Source organism: Pinus tabuliformis, chromosome 8 (genome assembly GCF_031772625.1).
Source record: "Pinus tabuliformis cultivar Carrire ecotype Pingquan chromosome 8, CPIR1, whole genome shotgun sequence".
In the NCBI taxonomy this organism is placed as follows: domain Eukaryota; kingdom Viridiplantae; phylum Streptophyta; class Pinopsida; order Pinales; family Pinaceae; genus Pinus; species Pinus tabuliformis.
The window spans coordinates 1,921,509,295-1,921,530,844 of record NC_142294.1 but is presented as its reverse complement, the minus strand read 5'-3'; the positions used below and the strand labels follow the sequence as shown (position 1 = coordinate 1,921,530,844).

The 21,550-nt window shown below is 35.4% G+C and overlaps 1 protein-coding gene across 1 annotated transcript; it reads right to left on the bottom strand.

Moving 5' to 3' along the window:
• Positions 1-21,021: 21,021 nt before the first annotated feature.
• LOC149244191 (26S proteasome regulatory subunit 6A homolog) lies at positions 21,022-21,550 on the bottom strand. The gene is made up of 3 exons (XM_089371464.1): positions 21,428-21,550; positions 21,194-21,343; positions 21,022-21,099 (listed from the first exon to the last, which is right to left on the bottom strand). Exons 1-3 carry the CDS (start codon positions 21,548-21,550, stop codon positions 21,022-21,024), a joined length of 351 nt encoding a protein of 116 aa, XP_089227590.1.

Genomic DNA, 21,550 nt, shown 5'->3' with positions numbered 1-21,550 from the left:
TTGTCTTCCAGCCAAGATCTTTGCACCCCTACTTTCAGGTTTTTTTATTTGAACTCATCTTTTAGGAAAAATGTGGCGTCAATCCAAGCTAGAATGTGACTTTTGAAAACTTTTTCCCCATTCGTAGGCAGAGTTGTAACCTCTATAATTAGTTCCTCGGTGATGAGGAATGAAAACCTTCCTACCTCCACACAGTGACCATCAAACCCCTGGGTGAATGCTCTAGTCACAATGTCATGGTAATCGGTGCATCGTTGGAAAATTCCTGCCACCAAGCCCGCTAGAATTGCTAGTGAATATCTGGGTAAATCTCCAGGAGGTTGGGACATTTCAGTTCATTTCTGTTAAGCTTCCTTCTTTTCCACATTTGCTCTATAGTTTGGTGATTATTCAGATGAGAAACTGGGATCTGATGTTGTATGTCCACCGAGTAGTTTGAATCGAACATCTTTTCCAACGATAAAGTTAAAAAAAGTTACAAATGAAAACGGTGAAAATACCATGCAGGAAAAAATAGTAAGCTTTTCAGGTAGAATAATTGGTTGACAGGTGAAATAATATTTTAACCCTTCGATAATTACAATATCACATCATACCTCTTTGGCGATGGAAAAACTTCCTTTCAACATGTATCTTTCACCTTCAGATTTAACGTGGCATGACCGAGCAATGATTATTTGGTAACTGACTTAGGATGTGTCAGCGTGTTTCAAAAATCGAAATTTTAATTTTAATTTCTGCATTGATACTCCCGTTATCAGCCAATGCCCGATAATGTTGAAACTCTTGTTATACTCCTCTAATATGTTTTTGAACTCGAAAAGCGTTGATAGTGCCATTATTAGAATTTTTCCTATTTATTACAAATATTTCCATTAACACTGAAATTGTCAGTGTTTCTTAAAAAAATTCAAACTCAAAATAAAATGTGATAAAAAATGGCTCCACGGGGATGTTTTCGATCATTGATGGTAGCAAGAAACCCACATACTAGAGGCCTAATTATCACAAAAATCTTGCTAAAATCAATAATCTGACTGACTCTAAAAAAAGAAAAATCATCTTTCAAAACATGTTCTTTTTACAGGCTCTGTTGGGCTTTTTTGAAAAAGCATAATTGTTGTGAAAATTTTTATTCTCTGATAAAGATTATTAGAACCTTAGGGCCTTCTCGTCGAGCTTCAATTTCTTCAAAATGATCATCCATACCTACAATTACTTTAAAAAATATGGATATTTACAATGAAATTTAAAACTTTCTTTGTCTCAGGAAATGTAATGTTTCAGGTTACATCCATTTATTGGACTACATGGTAGCATCACTCCTTCCAGATCTTATAAAATGAAATTGTTCTTACCATGGAAAGTTTCGATTGTGTATGGACCTTTCCAAATTTTGTCAAACTTCCCATGCTTACCTTTGTCCTCAATGTGAGCATCCCACTTTAATACTAGGTCTAGGCACTTAAAATCATCTTCTTTTGTCTTTTTATAAAAAAACCTTGTTGATTTGATTTTGAACTTCTTGAGACTTTTCATACACCTTCTCTCTATCCTCTTGTACCTCTATTAACTAATTTATCCTCCTTTTCATATGATTGAATTCTTCTCCTAATTCTTGTAAATACCTCATAACAGAGATTTCAATTGAAACTAAGAATGTTGCATCAACACTGTATACTAATTTAAAAGGGGTAGTACCTATTGATCTTTTAGTACTAATCTTGTCTTCTCACAAAGTAAACTTAAGTTCTGTATTCCAAGCCTTGTTGATGTCTTCTAACAACTTTTTGATAATTATGATAAGCCTTTTATTTGAGGACTCATCCAGTCCATTACCTTGAGGGTAATAGGCTGTGGAATGACCAATTTTAATATGGTACTCATCACATAATTTTATTAGTCTTTTGGATGTGAAACATTGTGCATTATCAGTAATAATTATGTTTGGAATACTGAACCCGGAAAGAATGTTTTCTAAAATTTGAATAACAACGAGATCAGTATATTGCATGCTTGGAAGTGCCTCAATCCATTTGGTAAAGTAATCCATTTTTGTTAAGATCCGTATGTGTTCTGTTGAAGATGTCAGATGAATTTCTCCTCTGAATTCAAGGCCCCATTGCTGAAATAGTGCTTCTACATAAATGGGTTTCAAAGGTAGAGACATTAATTTGGCCTTGCCTTTAAACAACTGATATTTATGGCAGCTTGGAACTTACTTTCTAACATAAAAGAATTAAAAAAAAAGTGTAGGCCAGTAAAATCATACTCACAAGATCTTATCAACAATAGCCTTCTAGTAATGATTTCCTCCACAGGCTCCTTCATGAAATTATTTGATCATTGCTTTGGCTTCATCTTTTAATAGGTAGTTCAATAAGACGCATTACGAGTCTTTCCAAAATAAATAACCATCCAAAAGACAATATTTGACATATTTTAGCCTTAAAAATGGGCCCGAGCTTTATTTGACCTCGTGGCACTTGTAGATTCTACAATATGTAAATGAAATTGGTATACCATGAAAAAATTCTGAAATGGTCATCCATTTTAACCATTGACTAATACTCTGGAAAATCTGATAATTCTGTAATTGAATTCACATCAAAAGTATCAAGATTTGTTTCAGTCATTAACCTAGATAAACCCTATCCTTTCATTAATTTGGTAGGTTTGATTTCCAAATCAAATTCTAACATCTTAGCAATCCACTCCCCCCTTCTCCCATCACTATTAGGCTAGATCATAATACTTTTTATTGCAGTGTCTGGTACATAGGGAATCACATAAGAATCTAATATAAAGACCCTAAAATATTTGAGTGATTTAATTAACGCATATGCATGTTTGTCCATTATGTTGTATTTTAGTTCAACATCTCTCAATTCCCTACTAAAAAATGATATCATTTTTTCTTGACCTTCCCCATTCTTCTGAAGTAAAACACCATAGATGGTGTGATCAGAATCAAATGAAAAAATTACAAAATATTTAGAGAAATATGGACTAGTGAGTAAAGGAACTTGACCTAAAGTATTTTTTATATCACTAAAGGATTCCTTCGCTTGTTTAGTCCATTTAATCTCATTTCCTTTATTATGCATGTTTGACATCACCTTCAAAATCTCTGCAAAATTTGGGATAAATCTTCGCATAAAATTTACCTTGCTAAGAAATGACTACACTTCTTTCATGTTTCTTGGTTGTTCAATATTTTGTATTGATGTCACTCTGCTAGGATCTATCTGAATTCCCTCTTTTGATACTATGTGATCCAACACATTCCCCTCTTTCATAGTGAAATGTGATTTTTTCGGATTTAAAGAAACTTCAAACTTCCCACACTTAGTGAAGATTGTCCTCAAATATTTTAAATGAGAAGATTCAGATCTTGAAATGCAGTAATATCATCTAGATAAATTACAACAAACTTATCTCTTTCATCAACAAAAGTGATTGCGATCGCTCTTTGGAAGGTTGCTATGACATTCATGACTCTGAATGGCATTTTTGAATACATAAATGTGCCCCATATCATGGTGAAAGCAGTCTTGTCCTGATCTTTTGGATTAACGAGGATCTAATTTATCAAGAAAACCTATCCAACATGGAAATCCTTTCTGATCGAACCACTTTTTGAAGAATGTGATCCTGGTAAAGGATAATTATCCTTCAATGAGACTTTATTTAAATTTCAGAAATCCATGCTTAGGTGAATTTCCTCACTCTTCTTCCTCAATGGTACCAAGTTTTCTATCCAATTTGAAAATCTCAATGAGATGACGATTTTTGCAGCCAGCGATCTCTTCACCTCTTTTTCAATCAGCGGCATCAACATTGGATTGATCCTTCTTAACTTAGGTTTAAAGGGATTCTCATTTTCCTTAGGTGGTATAGTATGTTGGATGACAATTTTGTCATAGACTTTTAAGTCTTGATATCTCCAAGAAAATACATCTGCACCCTCCTTTAACAATTCTACATACTTCAACTTTTGTTCTCGTTTCAAAGTGTTGGAAACTTTTACCATCTTTGGATTATCTTCAATTCCCAAATTCTAGTCTTCCATCTCCCCATCACTTAGCAGGATTCTAGGTTTAACTGCCACATCATTTTAATCAAACAATCTATCTAACGGGGCTAAACCTCTAGGGATTATATTATTACTTAACTGAATTATATATTGTCCAACAACATTATTCAAGAAGAGCGTTGTTTCAATATCTTTCTTTATAGTTTCATCTTTGTATTTTTCAATTGGAGTGCTAATAAATTCATCAGTTCTTTCAAGAAATCTCCTAATTTGTTGATCATCTTCAAACACCTTCCAGTGTCTAGTATTATCTGGAATAGAAGGCACATGTCTCACATTGATCTCATAGTTTTCATTAGGATAGGTAGGAATTCTAAATGCACTAGAGACTGTCGCTAAAGAGTTTACAATCCCATTTTCTTCTTTGGGGACGAGAGAGATTTCATGCTCAAAGAAAAAAAAATTGAAAACAAATCCCATACCTCATTTTGGTAGGCTCTAATCCTTGGGTGTCTGGTTTGATAAGTGCCTTTAACTTGATTCACAATTAGCTTCAACTCTCCAGAAATATGAATTGTCTTCACTTTATGCTCTCTTAACGGTTTCATCTCGATAATCATAGCTTCAAATTCTGCCACGTTATTTGTACAATCAAAATACAATTTGTATGAATTCAATTGAGTAGTACAATCTGGCGAAACAATCCAAATTTCTACCCCAGAACCCTTCTCACAAGTGGAGCCATCAAAATAAAAATTCAAAACTTCATCTAAAAATGATTGAATCTTCTTTTTTTCTAAACATCGACCTCAACCTATTCTGATACTTCTCCATCAATACAGAAATCATTAAAGAAAATTTTTGATCCTACCTCTATATCTACTGCATAAATGAGATGATTATCTGGCTAAGTTATACTGCTTACCATATAAGCCATTTGGACTTCCCTATATAATGTTTTCAACTCACCAAACAACGAGATTCATGTGTAAGACATGTCCAACTGCAATGTTCCTCCTAATCTTGTTGCCCAAGACTAAGACAATAGCATGTCTAATCTAACTGGAATATATGTTACCACTATGTCCATCATTACACTATTTCCCGGTATCTATGCCAAAGTTACAACTAGATCTTTTATCAGTGCTAAACATTTTACTTTTCTAGAATCAAATGAGAATATGTCCTTGTAAGGTTGGTAATCTGAAGTCCTAGATGGTCCATGATTGATTTAGGCATCAAGTTATGTGAAGCTCCAGATTCTAACATAGCATTATGAAGAATCATATCGCATATGTTCAAACTTACATAGAATGGGGGAACATCATTATTTATGCTAGTGACATGTGGACCAAAAAAGATTCCGGGAGCATCATCATCTAAATTTATGAATCTTGTGAGTTTATATTAACTTGATCACTCTCTGAACTCTGAACCATTGTAAAGATTTCTTTTTTGTACTTTTTGTTTCTTAAAATTTCAGAAAAAGGAATGGATACTTTCAAATTACTGATTCTTCTTTCCAGTTAGAAAGCTGGTAGTGTTTTTTCTTGGACTATCCTTGTTAAGCTCCTGTGGTCTCTTCAGTATTTCCTTCCTTTAATCAGCTTGCTACTTAGCTGCTGTCTTTTGTGGAGGAGTATTAGTAGGAACATTTTGGCCCACGAGATTGTACTCTCTTTGAAAATATGCAACTTCATTGTTATAGCCCTGTTGATAAACTACTGAATCACAAATGTGAATGTTGTCCTTTTACCTTGAGCACCTAGTATAAATGTCATGCTCCTTGGTAGAAAACACTTGTTTTTCTTTATCATCAAAACATCCAATCTGATGATCTTCTTCCGCAGTGACCTCCTCATCAACAAACCCTCTAAAAAAGGATGTTGAATAACTTCTTGATAATATTGAGCACCCTTCCTCTCTCTTAGAAGATTCTGAGCACCTTGATGTCTCCTGAAGTTCATATTTCTCACCTGAGGTTGATTTTCAACCCTAGAAGGAGTTACCTTATCAACCATATTTTCCATAATCTTCAACATCACATCAATTTCAAATCGAGTGAAGAAGATGATTCTTCTTTGAACACCACTCTCTTCTCAGTTTTCATTTTTCTTTCTTGGCCAACAAATTGGCTTCTACTCTAATCGCATTACATTGCATTTCTTACGAAGTGACAAGATTTCTCTCCCTGAGTTGATAATCCATTTCGGCATCAAAATCGTCAAGATAATGTAACAAGGCTAATCTAGGAGGAGGTTTTATCTCAGCTGGAATTGAATTGTAAACTTTGTTAAATCTGACTATGAATTCTTGAACTGACTCCCCTGGATTCCTTTTTAAACCTTCATATTTAGATAAAATATGTAGGGGAATTTTCTTCACCTCCCACCTGGTGAGAAATATTTGTTCAAACTGTTGGAAAGTATTGATACTTGTTGCAGGTAAGGATCTAAACCATCTCTTTACCTCTCCTGATAGACTTTGTGCAAAAAGTCTCAATTTGACGTCCTCATGGTCAACCTCCTCTAAATCAATAAAGTCATTAAACTTGTCTTCATGTTGTTGAGCTAAATAAAGACCAGTGCCATCAAAGTGGATCAAGCATTGTCCATAATTCAAGGGGAGGTCACATATTGGACCTTGAAGTTTTAAGGGTTCATATCTAGTAGCCATAGGGATGAGATATGAAATTACACTAATAACAGGAGTTTGGACAACAGATGTCACAGGCACTGAGACTGTTGTGGTAGCACTTGATAAAATGGGACTATGGACACCCACATAAGACAAAGGAGTGGTTGAAGCAAATAAATATGGGATGAAATAAGGAAAGGTTGAAGACTTAGTTGTAGCTACTTAGAGTTCCTAGATTTTTTTTTCTAATTTCTGAAAATGAGACCAAATATTGAAATCTTGTGGTAATAGCTCTAATTTTGGGATGGAAGAACCAAAGGTAAAGCACATTAGATTTGTTGGATCAAGGAAAATGTCCGAAATATTACTTTCAGACTTAGTTCTGAGTAAATTACTTTCAAATTTAATATCTAACAACAAATCCTCAAGAGGTTCAACCTTTGTAGGTACAGAATAAGACCTTTTTAAGTAAATCATACCTGATTCCTTTGAAGTTTTCTTCCTGAACAATTTTTCTAGGCTTGACAAAATTTGGGGTGGATTTGGATCAAGGTTCCTCCGAGTATGGACGACTATGTGAGCCTAAACTTCATCAATAAGAACACTTCAGATTAAAGTGTGGAGTCGACAGAGAAACCACCTTGCAGCCAAACCAATATACAAATATTTTTTTCCCCTCAGAGATATTATTATAAACAATAAAATTATTTGGGGATAATATGCCTTTTGCTCCATGGAAATGGTGCCAAAATGTTATCTCTTAGAGGAAACCTTGGCTGTAGGAAAACCTCTATGGTAACCTCAAACCTCTTTGAGGTTGAAAGTTGGCCCTTCAACCTAGAGAGGGATCTCTCCCTAAACTCAACTACTCAAAGCCATTGTAGTAGAGGGTTTTCGAATTGAGTCCTATGGCCAAATTTATTAAAGAATGATTGAAATTTGGTTGGCCTATGTGAAAATACTACCATTGGGCATGGAGTCTAACCCAGTCAAGTTTTATACAAGCACAGTTTTGATGAACAAAACACAAAAGAAGGGTACCAGTAATTCCTTTGACACTTAAGTGATCTAGAGGAAGATGAAGGAAATTAGGGTAAGGGTTAAGTGAACAACAATTGTTAATGCCCTAGAAATAAAGAAACAGGAGCATCAAAATATGAATCTCACTCTCATACACTCAATTTTTAAGACATGAGGTAATATAAAACAAAACAAAAGACAGATAGGGAAATACAACATAATAATTTTTGTAAATGCTCATGAACACTATTTTCATTAAGATCTGCTCAAAAATACACAAGGATGTTATATCTCAAATAATCACCAACCCTTTTTCCTTCTTTACTTCTTTGTTATATAAGAATTACAATAATTGAAACATGTTTGTAGCTCAAAAATAATTACAGTAATCCAATAATAGAAGTATAAATATCTTAGGTACATGCATATGAAAAATATATTTTAAACATATCAAAAATAAAAAAATAACTTGCTGAAAAATATGCTGGAAATGGGGTTGAGAAAATGTATCATGATTGTCGTTCCCTCGTTGTAGATCAACCTTGTCATCCCTAAAAAATGAGTTTATGTTTTTCTCATATTTTTTTGGTCATCCCTGATGTAATACACTGATATTGTCATTGTCAGTCCTTTAGCTTCTTGAAATGATAGTTTCGCTAGCGGGCCAACTGTCAGCGCTTCTGTGAAATTGTTTATTTTAAAATGCGCTAACAATGGAAATGTCAACGCTTCTTTGCAAAATTTGTTGACAATGGGAATGTCATAACTCTCCTATTTCCTTTTGTACCGAAATGATGACATGTTCATGAGCATTGATAAATAAAAAAATTCAATTTAACAATGAATAACCAAAAACCCAAATATGGTTGCCAACTTCCTAGCTGAGAGTACTAGTCACCTCCAAAGAACGTCCACCTTATCCATCATCTGCCACTTGTCAAGTCTAGTTTCCATAGGGATTTTCTTTTTAGTTTCCCTAGCCTAAGACTTTTTATAACCTGCAGTTTTCCCTTTGTTTATTATAAGGTCCTTTAATGGGACATTATCCACATAAATTACTTCCTTAGCAAGGTCAGGATCTTGTTCAAATTTATCTCCGGCCTTGATTTGTTTAAGGGCCTAGTGTGAGGTCTTCTACCACCTTTGAACATTTCAAATAGGGAGGGTTCTTCTTCATCACGGGGTTCAGTTTCAAATTTATTTCCTTTGGTCTTCTCTAGTAGATGAGATTTTGCAAGGGAACTCTCAGTGGGCAGCTTCTCAGTAGGGGAATTCACAGTAGGAGGCATATTTTCAGTGGGAGGCTTTGCAGTAGGCTGTGTCTTTTTAAGCCCGTCACTTCTGCCAGCATAAACCTTAGTAATTGTAGGACCAGAAGATGAGGGAATGCCTTTCTCCTTTTAGCTTTGATTTTGATCAGTGGAGGTGCCTTGAGAGGAGTACTGCTTGAGTTTTCTTTCCTTGTTTGGTACCCATTTTCCTCCCTCATTTATCCTTAGGGGTTGGGGTTGAAACCCTCCTTGGAACTGAAAATAGCTCTACATTCTTCCAGATTTGGCTAAATGATTTTCAATTAACAACTTAATTAAGGCTTTGTGATAAAACAAATAAGGAGATGGGTCTGCCTTGGCCCAGAAATGAGCAACCATGTTCTTCAGACTCTCCAATAAATAAAAACATACATTCATTCCTACTTGTCCTGCTAGATGAGCTAATAAATGGAAATGGTATAAGTTTACCTGGATAAAATTCCATTCACATGTGAAATATGACTGGGTAATGTGTAGCACCCCATGCCATTTGTCTTCCAGCCAAGATCTTTTCACCCCTGCTTTCCAGTTTCTGTCTTTGAACTCAGCCTTCAGGAAAATAGGACGTCAATCCAAATGGAACGTGACTTATGAAAACTTTCTCGACATCTGTATGTAGAGTTGTAACAGCTGCAATTAGTTCCTTTGTGACCAATAATGATGACCCTCCTACCTCCACACAGTGACTGTTAAACTCTTAGGTGAATGCTTGAGCCACAATGTCATGGTAATTGGTGAATCATTGGAAAAATTCCTACCATCCAACCTATTGGAATTGTTGTTGAATATTTGGGTTAATTTCTAGGAGGTCAAGGCCTTTTGGTTCATTTTTGTTAAGCTTCCCGATTTTCTCCATTTTCTCTACAGTTTGGCGATTACGTAGATGAGAGACCTGGATTTGATGTTATATGTATGTCGAGTAGTTTGAACCGAACAAATTTTCTAGTGATAAAGCTAACAAAACTTACAAATGAAAATGATGAAGATACTATGTACGAAAAATGGTAAGGTTTTCAGTTACAATAATTTATTGATAGGTGAAATAATGTTTTAACCCTTTGATAATTACAAAATCACATCATACCTCTTCGGCAGTGGAAAACCTTCCTTTCAACACCTTCAGATTTATCGTGGCATGATAGGGCAATGATTATTTTGTCATTGACATGGAATGTGTCAACGCATTTAAAAAATCGAAATTCGAATTTTAAGTTTAGCACTGATACTCTCGTTATCAACCAATACCCAATAACACCCATACTCTCATTGTCAGTTTATTCCTCTAATAACTTTCTAAACTCGAAAAGCATTGATAGTCCCATTATCAACATTTTTCTTATTTATCACAAATATTTTCGCTGACACTGAAATTGTCACCGTTTATTAAAAATTTCAAACTCAAAATAAATTGTGATAACAATGTGGAAACCTAATTGGAAAATATTTAAAGTTTAATTTTTTTATTTTTTTTTTAAGATGGTTAAGTCATCCATGGGATTCACAGGGAAAAATCCCTGAATGAAAATTTTCATTTACCAGATAGTGAGAGGACATATACTTTCTCTCTCTAGAGATAAAACATCTCAGTGGGAAAGGAAGCCAAGGAAGGTAGGAGAGAAATCTAGAGGCATCTATGAAGGAAGGAGAGAAAAATGGTGCCTTAAATAGGACGTTGTTAAGGTAAGGTAGGATGCTTCTGTTATGAAACTAGCTCAAGAAAAGATAGAAAAGATAGATCAACGCCTTAGAATTCAGCCTCTTCGAGGGGGCAACCTCCTTTGCATTACATAAATGAACAATTCTTTGATGATACAAATGAAAAGACCTCCTTTCTATATATAGAAGTCTAAGGGGTGATAACATAATCAGAGCTGACATAACAATAATAATGTAAGGACACAATAATAACAATAGTGGGCTTCTATGGGGCACAATAGTAACAATATGGGCACTACATGGGTACATCAATATAATAAGCAGGTTGTACTAATAACAATAAGGGGTTACACTAGTAGTATAGGTGCCTAACATGCCCCTCTCCTTCAAAAAGCATTGTCCTCAACGCTTGAGTAGTTCTTGATGCTTCTGTATAAAATTCTTATCCTCCCATGTGGAATCTTCAGTGGGTAAGATCTTCCACTTGATGAGATACTCTGAAATTGATCAATTTCGTAGCTGTCAGGTTCTTGTTTCTGTGACTGCTCCAGGTTCCAATATGATTTTTCCTTCCTCTTCAATTTCTGGCAATATTGTTTGAATTGGGATCTTTTGCAACTTTTGAATAAGTGGCCATACTTCTTCATCATTATTCCATTCATCCCTTGCTTCGTTTATCCAATCTGGTTGGATAATAGAAATAGCACAAAGCAATGCTTCCACATCCTCATCCTTGAAGAGTCTTCCCATTCAGTAAGGTCGCCATTTTTTAAGTAAATGTAGCATTGCCAACATTTCCTTCTCATAAATAGCTTGCTTGAGATGTAGCAGTAAAAATACCCAATCACCTACATCAAAACATTTTTCACTACCGTGTTGATCTACTTGTTGTTTCATTTGATTTTGCACCGAAGTGGCGTTATCCTTTAAAAGTTGGAGAACTTGTTGTTGATGCTCGATGTGATCTTTCACTGCTTGAACCTTTTTCTTCTTGATATGTCCTTCTATCTCTAGAGTTTGAGGAGTGGTAATTTCTTCCAATCCTTTACAAGATATGGTCGGATTCATTTCTTGATGCTCAATGTGATCTTTCACTTCTTGAACATTTTTCTTCTTGATATGTCCTTCTATATTGATAGTTTGAGAAGTGGTAATTTCGACCAATGAATTACAAGATATGGTTGGATTCATTTCTTCTTTCTCGATGTGATCTTTCACTTCTTGCACATTTTTCTTCTTGATATGTCCTTCTATCTTGAGAGTTTGAGGAGTGGTAATTCTTGCCAATGCTTTACAAGATACGGTCTGATTCATTTCTTCTTTCTCTGGGGTGGGCTCCTGGTGTATATCTTCTTCTTTTGATATTTCTTGATCCTTTTCTTCCTCCTCTTCATATTCTATGTAAAATAATTTCTTCTCAGCACACTTATGACCTTTAGTGCATTTGCTATCACAATTGTAACAAAGCCTTTTTTCTCTTTTTTCTTCCAATTGTTGTGGTGTAACCCTTGTAGGTTGTGGAAAGCTAGGAGAAACAACACTTCCATCTTTATAGTTGTGAGGGGTATGCTTCCTGGTTTCCATAATTTTTCTTTCCACTATGTCACAAAGCCCTTTTACTCTTTCCAATTGTTGTGGTGTTTCTCTAAAGAAGGTGTTTCTCTTTGTATCCTCATAATTTTCTATCATTTCCTCTATGAAAATTGACCACGTAACAAGTTGTTTACGAGAACAAAGCCCTTCATACCATAAGAGTTGATCTGGTTCTAAATATAAAGATGCAATACATACCTTTTGTAACAGTGGTACACCATGTAGATCAAAATATTGCTCCATCTGAAGTATCCAATTTACTGGATCCTTGCCATCAAACTTCCTCATCTTGCTTTTTCTTGATTTTAGGAGCTCGATCTTGAAACAATTGTAACTCTGTACTTTTGGATCTTTAAGTTTTGAAATTGCAACCTGTAGTAGCCCTCTATGTCCTCTTTCTAATGCCACTAGTATTATCCAAATTGGAATCTCCAAGGAAGAGTTATGCGCAATCTCCCATAGTGACCTGATTATAGACCAGTTCAGTAGAGTGAACTTGTACAACGTGCCATGAGTCACTGTTTCAACCGTTGGCTCTGAAAAATATATACAAGAAACTACAGTCCGTCCTCTTTCTGTACCTTCTTATGAAATTTCAATCCTATGCTCAAAGAGAAAGTTATGACAATTTTCCCCAGGTCACCTGTTTGGAATGTAATTCAGGAGTCTACAAAAATACCAACTTCCTCAGATCATATCTCTACAAATGTAGTGCGAAAAGCTCTGAAATTCAGACCCGAGATTCAGCGCGATTTCTTCTCAAATGGGTTTTTTTTTTAGCTTCTGAAACATCGCATAAACAAGGTTATAGTGAAAATTCCACGATGACCTATTTGGAGCAGCGAAACCCTAGAATCCAAAGCTCTGATACCAAATGTTATGAAACCAGCTCAAGAAAAGATAGAAAAGATAGATCAATGCCTTAGAATTCAACCTCTTTGAGGGGGCAACCTCATTTTCATTACATAAATGAACAATTCTTTGATGATACAAATGAAAAGACCTCCTTTCTATATATAGAAGTCTAAGGGGTCATAACATAATCAGAGCCGACATAACAATAATAATGTAAGGGCACAATAATAACAATAGTGGGCTTCTATGGGGCACAATAGTAACAATATGGGCACTACATGGGTACATCAATATAATAAGTGGGTTGTACTAATAACAATAAGGGATTACACTAGTAGTATAGGTGCCTAACAGCTTCTCGTTAGGGTATTCTTGAGCTCGTTGTTGGCCAATGGAAACCCTAAGAGGGACTTATGAGTTTGTGAGTTCTTTGGCTGGACTTGTATAGTCTTGATGCATGATAACATACATTGCTATGTCATTTCCCATCAAATGTTTTAGAAGTGAAAAGGATCGGGGGGAGAATTGGTTGTGGTGACCAATCTCATTGGTTGGGAGGAATGGTATTTCTCTTGGTTGGATTCCTTAGCTATCTAAACCTATACAGATAAGTATATCTAATATCTAGAACTCATATTATCTTTGTAATTGTTATGGGATGTGTACTTTCCTGAATATTTACTAGTTACACAGATGGACAATGAATGGAATGGTAGATTTGTAGCTATAGCACTAAATGTTTTTCTGCAAAATACATGTTGATCATACTGTTTAGTAACTGTAGAAAAAAATGAATTACTATAAAGGAGACAAGTAAATTAACTTATGGTTCAAGAATATAGAATACATTTATCTTCTTGAACAATGGAAGTGTATCTAAGTCTTTATGAAATATGAACATGAAGGAATGATGGTATCCCTATAGAGGAACTACAAAACTATAACTAATTTTAATGAGAGAATTGGATATATACAAGAAGGGGCTTGTAGTTGTAGGAAACTCTAAGTCAATTAATAACTACTACTAATAATATTACCAATTAAAGTGGGAACTGAATAGTTCCAATCCAACATACCAAAGCCAAAAGTCGAGTAGTCTAGATCCCTATAAATACTAATATCCAAGCACTACAAAAGGGGAAATTGGCAGGTCCCGAGAAAATTGAAGTCCCACCTATCCATTGAGCTTTCAAAAATTATTCTGACAAGCGCATAAAGAAATTAACTTGGAAACCCTATACCAAAAATTATGCATAAACAATTGCATAAAATATGAATTAAATGAAATAAGAGGAAGAAAGTACTGTATTAAATTAAAATACTTGTATGCAAGTAAACAAAACTGAAACATTACAGCGTTGGAAAGAGTATTGAAGTAAACAAATCAAGATTTTAATTGGTGAAACCCTCATTCTAGAAATAAAACAACCCATCATTGTCTAGTTGAGAAACATAACGCTAATGGAATGGCTAAAAGGACAGGTATATTGTACAAATAACACATTTAAAGACATAAATCCTACTCGGAAACCTTGTTTTCTTAAAATTTATAACTTGGTTATCATAAGTCAGACAAAGCATTCCGTTCTAGTTCAACATAGTGTTAGCTAAATCTACAAAAAATAATTAAAAGGTATTGGTGATGTCGAACACAACTCTGAGACTTAAATTTAAACATTATAGAAACTAATTCACCGATTCATGAGATTGAGACTACTGGTAAAAAGAAAAGGTGTGCCTTTAGGAGAAATACAGTCCAGAATGGGAAAATGTAGTAACTCTTAGACTCTTCCCTAGCATTTAGGGTAATCAAGAAATTACTAGAAATGTGTTCATATTAAATGTAGATGACTATAAATAAAATCTTGGTGCAATTAAGGGTTATTGGGTAATACAAATAACCAACTATTGTTCATAACTAAAAGAGAGGGTTTAACCACCCCAAAAAAGAAGGAAACTAAGTATTCCATATAAAAAAGAGTATCTCATACAATTAAGTTAGAAACAGTACAGTTTAACAAGAAACTAAGTCAGTTGTGGTTCCAGTCCTAAGAAGGCATATGAAACCATACGAGATCCCATTGCTCCACTCCAACGATTATATACGATAATAATAACTAACAGAGATGTCGAACAGGTGAAGTGCAGTGATAAGAACTTGTAAAGAAAGAATAAACCATGAGTGAGAACTGAGATAGGTTAAAAAAGTTCCTAACCTCCATAGGAATGTAAATTTTTCCATTAAACTTGTGTGGGAAGGAAGTCCTAACCTACACAAAAAATTACACAGAATTAATACTAAATAAACTAAAGGATAAGAAAACTAAGAAAATAGTTTGAATCAATGGTAGTATTTTATCTTATAATAACTCCTTACTAAACATGCAGCCATTATACTGTCAAAATGGGACTACAAGGGTTCATTGTGCTCTAAGCTTAACATGATTTGCATGCAAAAGCAACACCATGTCACTTCCATTACCTAGTATCAAAACCGTTGAAGGCCATCTTTGGGGGATGTACCAAGCCTGACATTGCTTGTGAATTAGAGTGGTAACCCACAAACAAGGAATTCCAATAAGTTACTTTGGTAAAACAAAACATGGAAGGATAAAACCTAACTATAATAGAGACCCAAAATATACTTGAGCACTGCAATTCGAGGCCGACTGAACCATGGAAAGTAAGAAAGAGGTTAGGGTTTTTTTGCAGAAGCTCCACAGTGCATAGAGGGTTGCAAATGAACCAAAGTTAGTCCAAGGTGAGGGGGTTGTTACCCAAAATATAACCCAAGAGGCTTACATATTTCCAATAAAAACCAATCCAAATCGATAGTGATACCATGTACACATGACTCGAACCAACTAGGCTCAAAATTCAAGGCGAGTTAGATAGCTAGCATTTGGGAATGTTCTAGCTCCCAAGGCTTGATTGCAAACACCTTTGATAGATCATGTAACCACAAGACAAATACCATGTGACAGGTGGGCAAACATAACGTAAATTACACATTGTATAATACCATCACATCTACACAACAAGTAAATCTAATATAAATTAGGCAATTCATAAATATTCATCTAACACCATACGAGTAATATAACGAGTAATATAATGAACCCATACCCTTCATGTCAAGTGGAAATATTTTATAGCAAGGTGTGGGTATGGCCTCAAGGGTAATGTCAATTGCAATTAATTGTGGTGTGATATATTAGTTAATTATACTTTAAAAATATTGATGTGGAGTTGTACATGTAGATGTTAGATTAACATTTAACTCAATCAAAGTACATAGAAATAAAAATAAATAATCAAAATATAATTAAAGTAAAATATTAAATTTGTCGATAAGTAGTTTTTATATTCTAAAATTTGAATATATATATATATATATATATATATATATATATATATATATATATAATAAAATTATTTATTGATTATATTTAAAAAATAATTACTCTCACTAAAATTTTAAAATATAATATCTCCACCCTCTAATAAAAAATTTGCCCTTTATATTAAAGGAAAAACAACTTTTTTGCGCAACCTCTCCAACCCTGTAAACCATTTTAATTGGGCCAACTTATATATTAAAATAATAATAATAATAAAATTAAGAAAAAATGATTGATTTACCATTTGTGTTTTTCTATCCACCTTTTTACAACACATTGTTTTGCCAATAATATTCTTATAGCATAAGGTAAGGTTTCGAAGCTATTATATAGTTATGTGAAGAATTTTCGTGCATCCATGTGCACATGACGAGACAAAGCTCCATTTCACCAACAATTTATGGTGGTTTAATTTTAATAGTGGTGAAATTTCACTAATCTTATGCACGAGCAATTTTGGCATTGAAACAAGCAAGTTAAATATTTATTTGGTTTCTTTTGTCCATTATTTTAATTTTTGAAACAAGCAAGTTAAATATTTATTTGGTTTCTTTTGTCCATTATTTTAATTTTTCATGTCCACAAGGAAAGAGTCAAGCATGGAAAAATATGATGATGAAAATGTTTTGCATCTATGATGGTTTAACACACTTCCTCCTAGGACCTCTGTAAAAAAATGGATATTTTCTCCAATTATTTTCATTGTAATTCCACTCATCATTGATACCCATGTACAAAATACGTAGAATAATCCTTCTATATAATGATTTTTAACAAAACAGACTAGGAGCTTGACATGAAAATTGCATGGGAATCCATCCAACAAATTCATGGGAATCAGTAAACAAAAATTGTAAATATATCTATGTATTTGTATTGATAACTAAGGAAATTACACGAAGTATAATAGTGGAAAGTTTTCATAACTTTAATAGATCTAGATTGAACAAAATTCTTTGTTCCAGATACAAAAAAAAAGGAGCATAGTAGACATTTGTCTTGGCCAGAAAACTAGGGTGTCTCACATCAAATACTTAAAATTGAACCAGGTCACCCTTTACAAAAATATAACATGAGATAAATAAAGTGAACATAAGGACACCACAAAAGATAAATTAGACACCACAAAGTATAGTAAAAAATGAGAAATACATAAACTAATCAAGGATGATAACTGAAGATCCTGGAGAGCCAACAATATGGGAGTTGTTCTCCAAGAAGGTAGAATTGGCATTGATAGTATTGAGAGGACATGCATTAATGATTGCATCCTCTTCCTCATGTCCATTAGATAAGTATCAAAGTTTGAAGCTACGTACCGTTCCACTTGGGTCATCCTTACGACTATGTCATCCAAGTTATCTAATGTCTCACATGATGCGCTTAATTTCTTCCTGGCCTGCGAAGAGTTTGTACTTATTGACTTGATTATAATGGATAGCCATGCTAAGAAATGTCTCCATTTGGTGATGGTGAGTGATTGAGTGAATAAAATGGATTTGTCTTTATCTAAATTTTCCAAGATCTAGTACCTATCTAAGGTTACCTTCGCTTATCTCAAAATATAAGAATATTGGTAGTCTTCAAATTCCTTAGCTTCTAGCTTCAGAATTTCTTTCTTGGCCTCCAAATGAGCAGCCTCAAAGAAAATTTCCACTGATTCCCACCCTAACAGTCACCTATGCCTAGAGGAAGATGCCCCTATCACTCCACCATGTCGGTGGGCAATCATTTTCGCAACGCCATACATAACCTGCAAACAAAATAACTAACCACTACCACTGACGAATGGGAAAGGACCCTAACAATATATTTGAGGGAATGTAATTATACCCGGACACTAAAGTCGTAATTGACTACAAAGTAAGGGAGTAAGGTGAGAGGTTTGAGGGTTGAGGGAGGCTTATAAGACACCGCTTTCCGCAACTGAAACGACCTTACGATTTTGTAAACATATGAGGGTTGGGAGTGATGAGACCTATTTCTAAAACTAAATGAAGAAAGTACCTTAATACCAAAACCCACATACAAGCGTTGGGAAGTTGAAGGATACTCTAGTTGGTTATGAGCTCTGCAAGGATGTCAGGAATAATATGACCACCAACTCAAAATATGGGATAGACCCCATGTTATTCAAGAACAACACAAATAGAAAAGGGAATTATGTAGTCAAAGTTTGATAGCAAGTCACTTATATTTCCAAATGTCAAATTCAGATGCCAACTGTGAATAATTCTATTCGGCTAGTGACAAAGGAGTAATTTTCTAATGCAAGTCAATACTACTTAGGAATCACCATGGACTTAGATTGTCTTGTAATATTTGGAGCCCTTTTCCGAGTGCCATGAATTCCATCATGTTGTTCATAGCTATCCCACATGACTGAACAAAAACATGTAAGGGGTTTGAGTTAGCATCTCTCAAGATACCACCAATGCCTGCTTTGCCTGGATTTCCTTTAGAGGATCCATCGAAGCTTTATTTGATGAAGTATTGTGGAGGAGGTATAAAAATACTGGGGCTCTAAGGTTTGTTATGTACTTTGTGTAGAGAACTATCAATGCCCTTTTGTGCTTAGATACCCATATCTTTTAATATGAGTGTCTCATTCTCATATGGGACGTATTCATTTGTAGGTGGAGGAGCTACCATAATCATCTCCCTGATATTATTAAGGATGGTGTCTTGTAGCACTTGTAAAGTCATTTTCTTACCCTCAAATAGTCGTAGGTTCCTCTCTTTCCATAGAGTCTAGAAGGAGGATCTAATGGCTAAGTGTCAAGATTTTGATATCAAAGGGTGTTTAATATTACGTTCAAAACAATCTTCTAACCAAGTTCTAACTATCAAGGTGTTTGGCATTAAACATGTTGGACACCTAATCCTAAAGGGTTAGCGTGGAAGTTGAATGGACAAAGCAGTCCAAGAGACCTTGGGATCTGAATCCCAAGAGTCACCTATTGTACTATAAAGGTGTATCTTATGTTAATAAAAATATACTCACTGATTTATCTTTCCTATTGTTTTCCTATCCATGTGTGTTTAACATGGTATCAGAGCAACTTGTTTTTCTGTGGCCTGTTATGTGCACGTCAGTCCTGCACCTCTGCCCATAATTCTGTGTCTGAGCTGCTCATACCTGAGCGTTGCCTTTGTCATGCGTTTCATTCTCTCACTGCCAGAAGACTGCGCCTCTGAGACTGCGCCCTCTGACCATGAGTAACTGATGTGCGTTGATGCGTTTTGAGCGTTGATGCGTTTTTGAGCATGAGTAACTGATGAGTAACTGAACGCTGCGTTGCCCTGACGCTGTTTCATATAATCCGCTATTCATTACTATTCCTGTATTGTCCTCTGTGCTTCTCACATCTGCCATATGACTGTGTTTAATACATTTTTATACCTGTTTCAGAGCATTTGTCAGAACAGAGGTAACGTCTCTGTGGGAAGTTTTTCAAGGTATCCATACATAGCAAATCCACACAGGTCAGCTTCGGTAATATGAAGCGTTTTTCTGAGTAGAACATTGCGTTTCCTCTGAGTTCCTTATGGTTGCTAGTTGCATGTCCTGAGTAGAACATTGCGTTTCCTCTGAGTTCCTTATGCACACTTCGGGTCCAACTGTGCCATAGTCTGGGTAGGCAAACGTTGATTTAGGAAGGCGCAGTTACATTCAGAACCTTCCTCCTACGGTGAATTACAATGAATTACTGCTTTCTGTTGGACGTTGTGTTGGTGTAGCCATTCCAGGAGTTCCTCCTACGGCGAACTGTCAACGTCTCTACGAAAGGACGTGCAATTTAGTGCTCGAGGGACTTTAAAAACCAAGAAATTTAGTACTCGAGGGACTTCAAAAACCGTCCGCACTTCTTCCAGGTATTGGATTCGCCCTGGTGTCCATCAATCTTATAGCCCGCATCGAACATTGTACAGTCACTCTAGATCGGGAATTGGGATTGAAAATGGCTTCTGTGGCCCCTTACGGCCGTCGTTCTCTGGTAAGGTCGATCTGGTAATAAATCATTTACCAGGGTTTTATTCCGGTTGTGGTCTGCGCAGCCCTAATGGCATGGGTTGCAAAGGAATGAGGTCACGTTTTGTACCTGGGCGATTTTGGCCAAATAGCTACTCCATTGAAGGGTTGGCTGCAAGTAACCGGCAAGTAAAATCCGTCTTATCACCCGTTTGTCCTCTGCCGCTCTGTCACGCTGAATGCTTTTATCTCTATTCTACATATTTTGTAAAACTAACACCTCTGGCTTGTAGTTCCAAAATATCTCCGATCTCCAGCAGTCAGTAATTACAGTAGTATGTGATTGTTATGAGGAGGACTTACAACCTCTTGAGATAATGGAACAGTGGTTTCGATTTGAGGATAAGCTGATGGCATCGATCAATTGTCTGTGGTAAGTGTCTCTGTGTATTTAAATGGCATGGACTAACATTGCTTTGTGTTGAGCAATATAGCATGGAAAATCACTATCATGAATCGCACTAATCTTCAAGCAGGGTATTAAAGCTGTGGAACGATTTGTTTGGTAATATCCCCAGTAGTATACGGTATATTCAAATAGTCAATCATGTCCAGCTCCTGGTGAGAGTAATACATTAGTACACTCATGGTTACAGCAGGTTATTCAGCATTTAGTAATTTGTATGCAGAGTTATAAATTGTGGATATATACCTGTAGTATGCAAGTGCAGAAACAATGAATCTGTAAAATCCGTGCCGGTGCACCCTCTGTTGGGTGAGGGAATTCTATCTTCCTGTCTAGACGGCCTGAACGCATTAAAGCTGGATCTAAAATATCTGCATGATTTGTTGCTGCTATGACCTTTATACGTTCATCACTGCAAAATCCATCAAGCTGATTCAGTAACTCAAGCATCGTGCGTTACACTTCTCTATCTCCACTTACTTCGCTGTCAAAACGCTTTGTTCCAATTGCATCAACCTCGTCTATAAAGATAATACATGGGGCTTTCTCCTTTACAAGTTGAAAAGCATAGCGAACGAGTTTGGCACCATCTCCGATGAACAT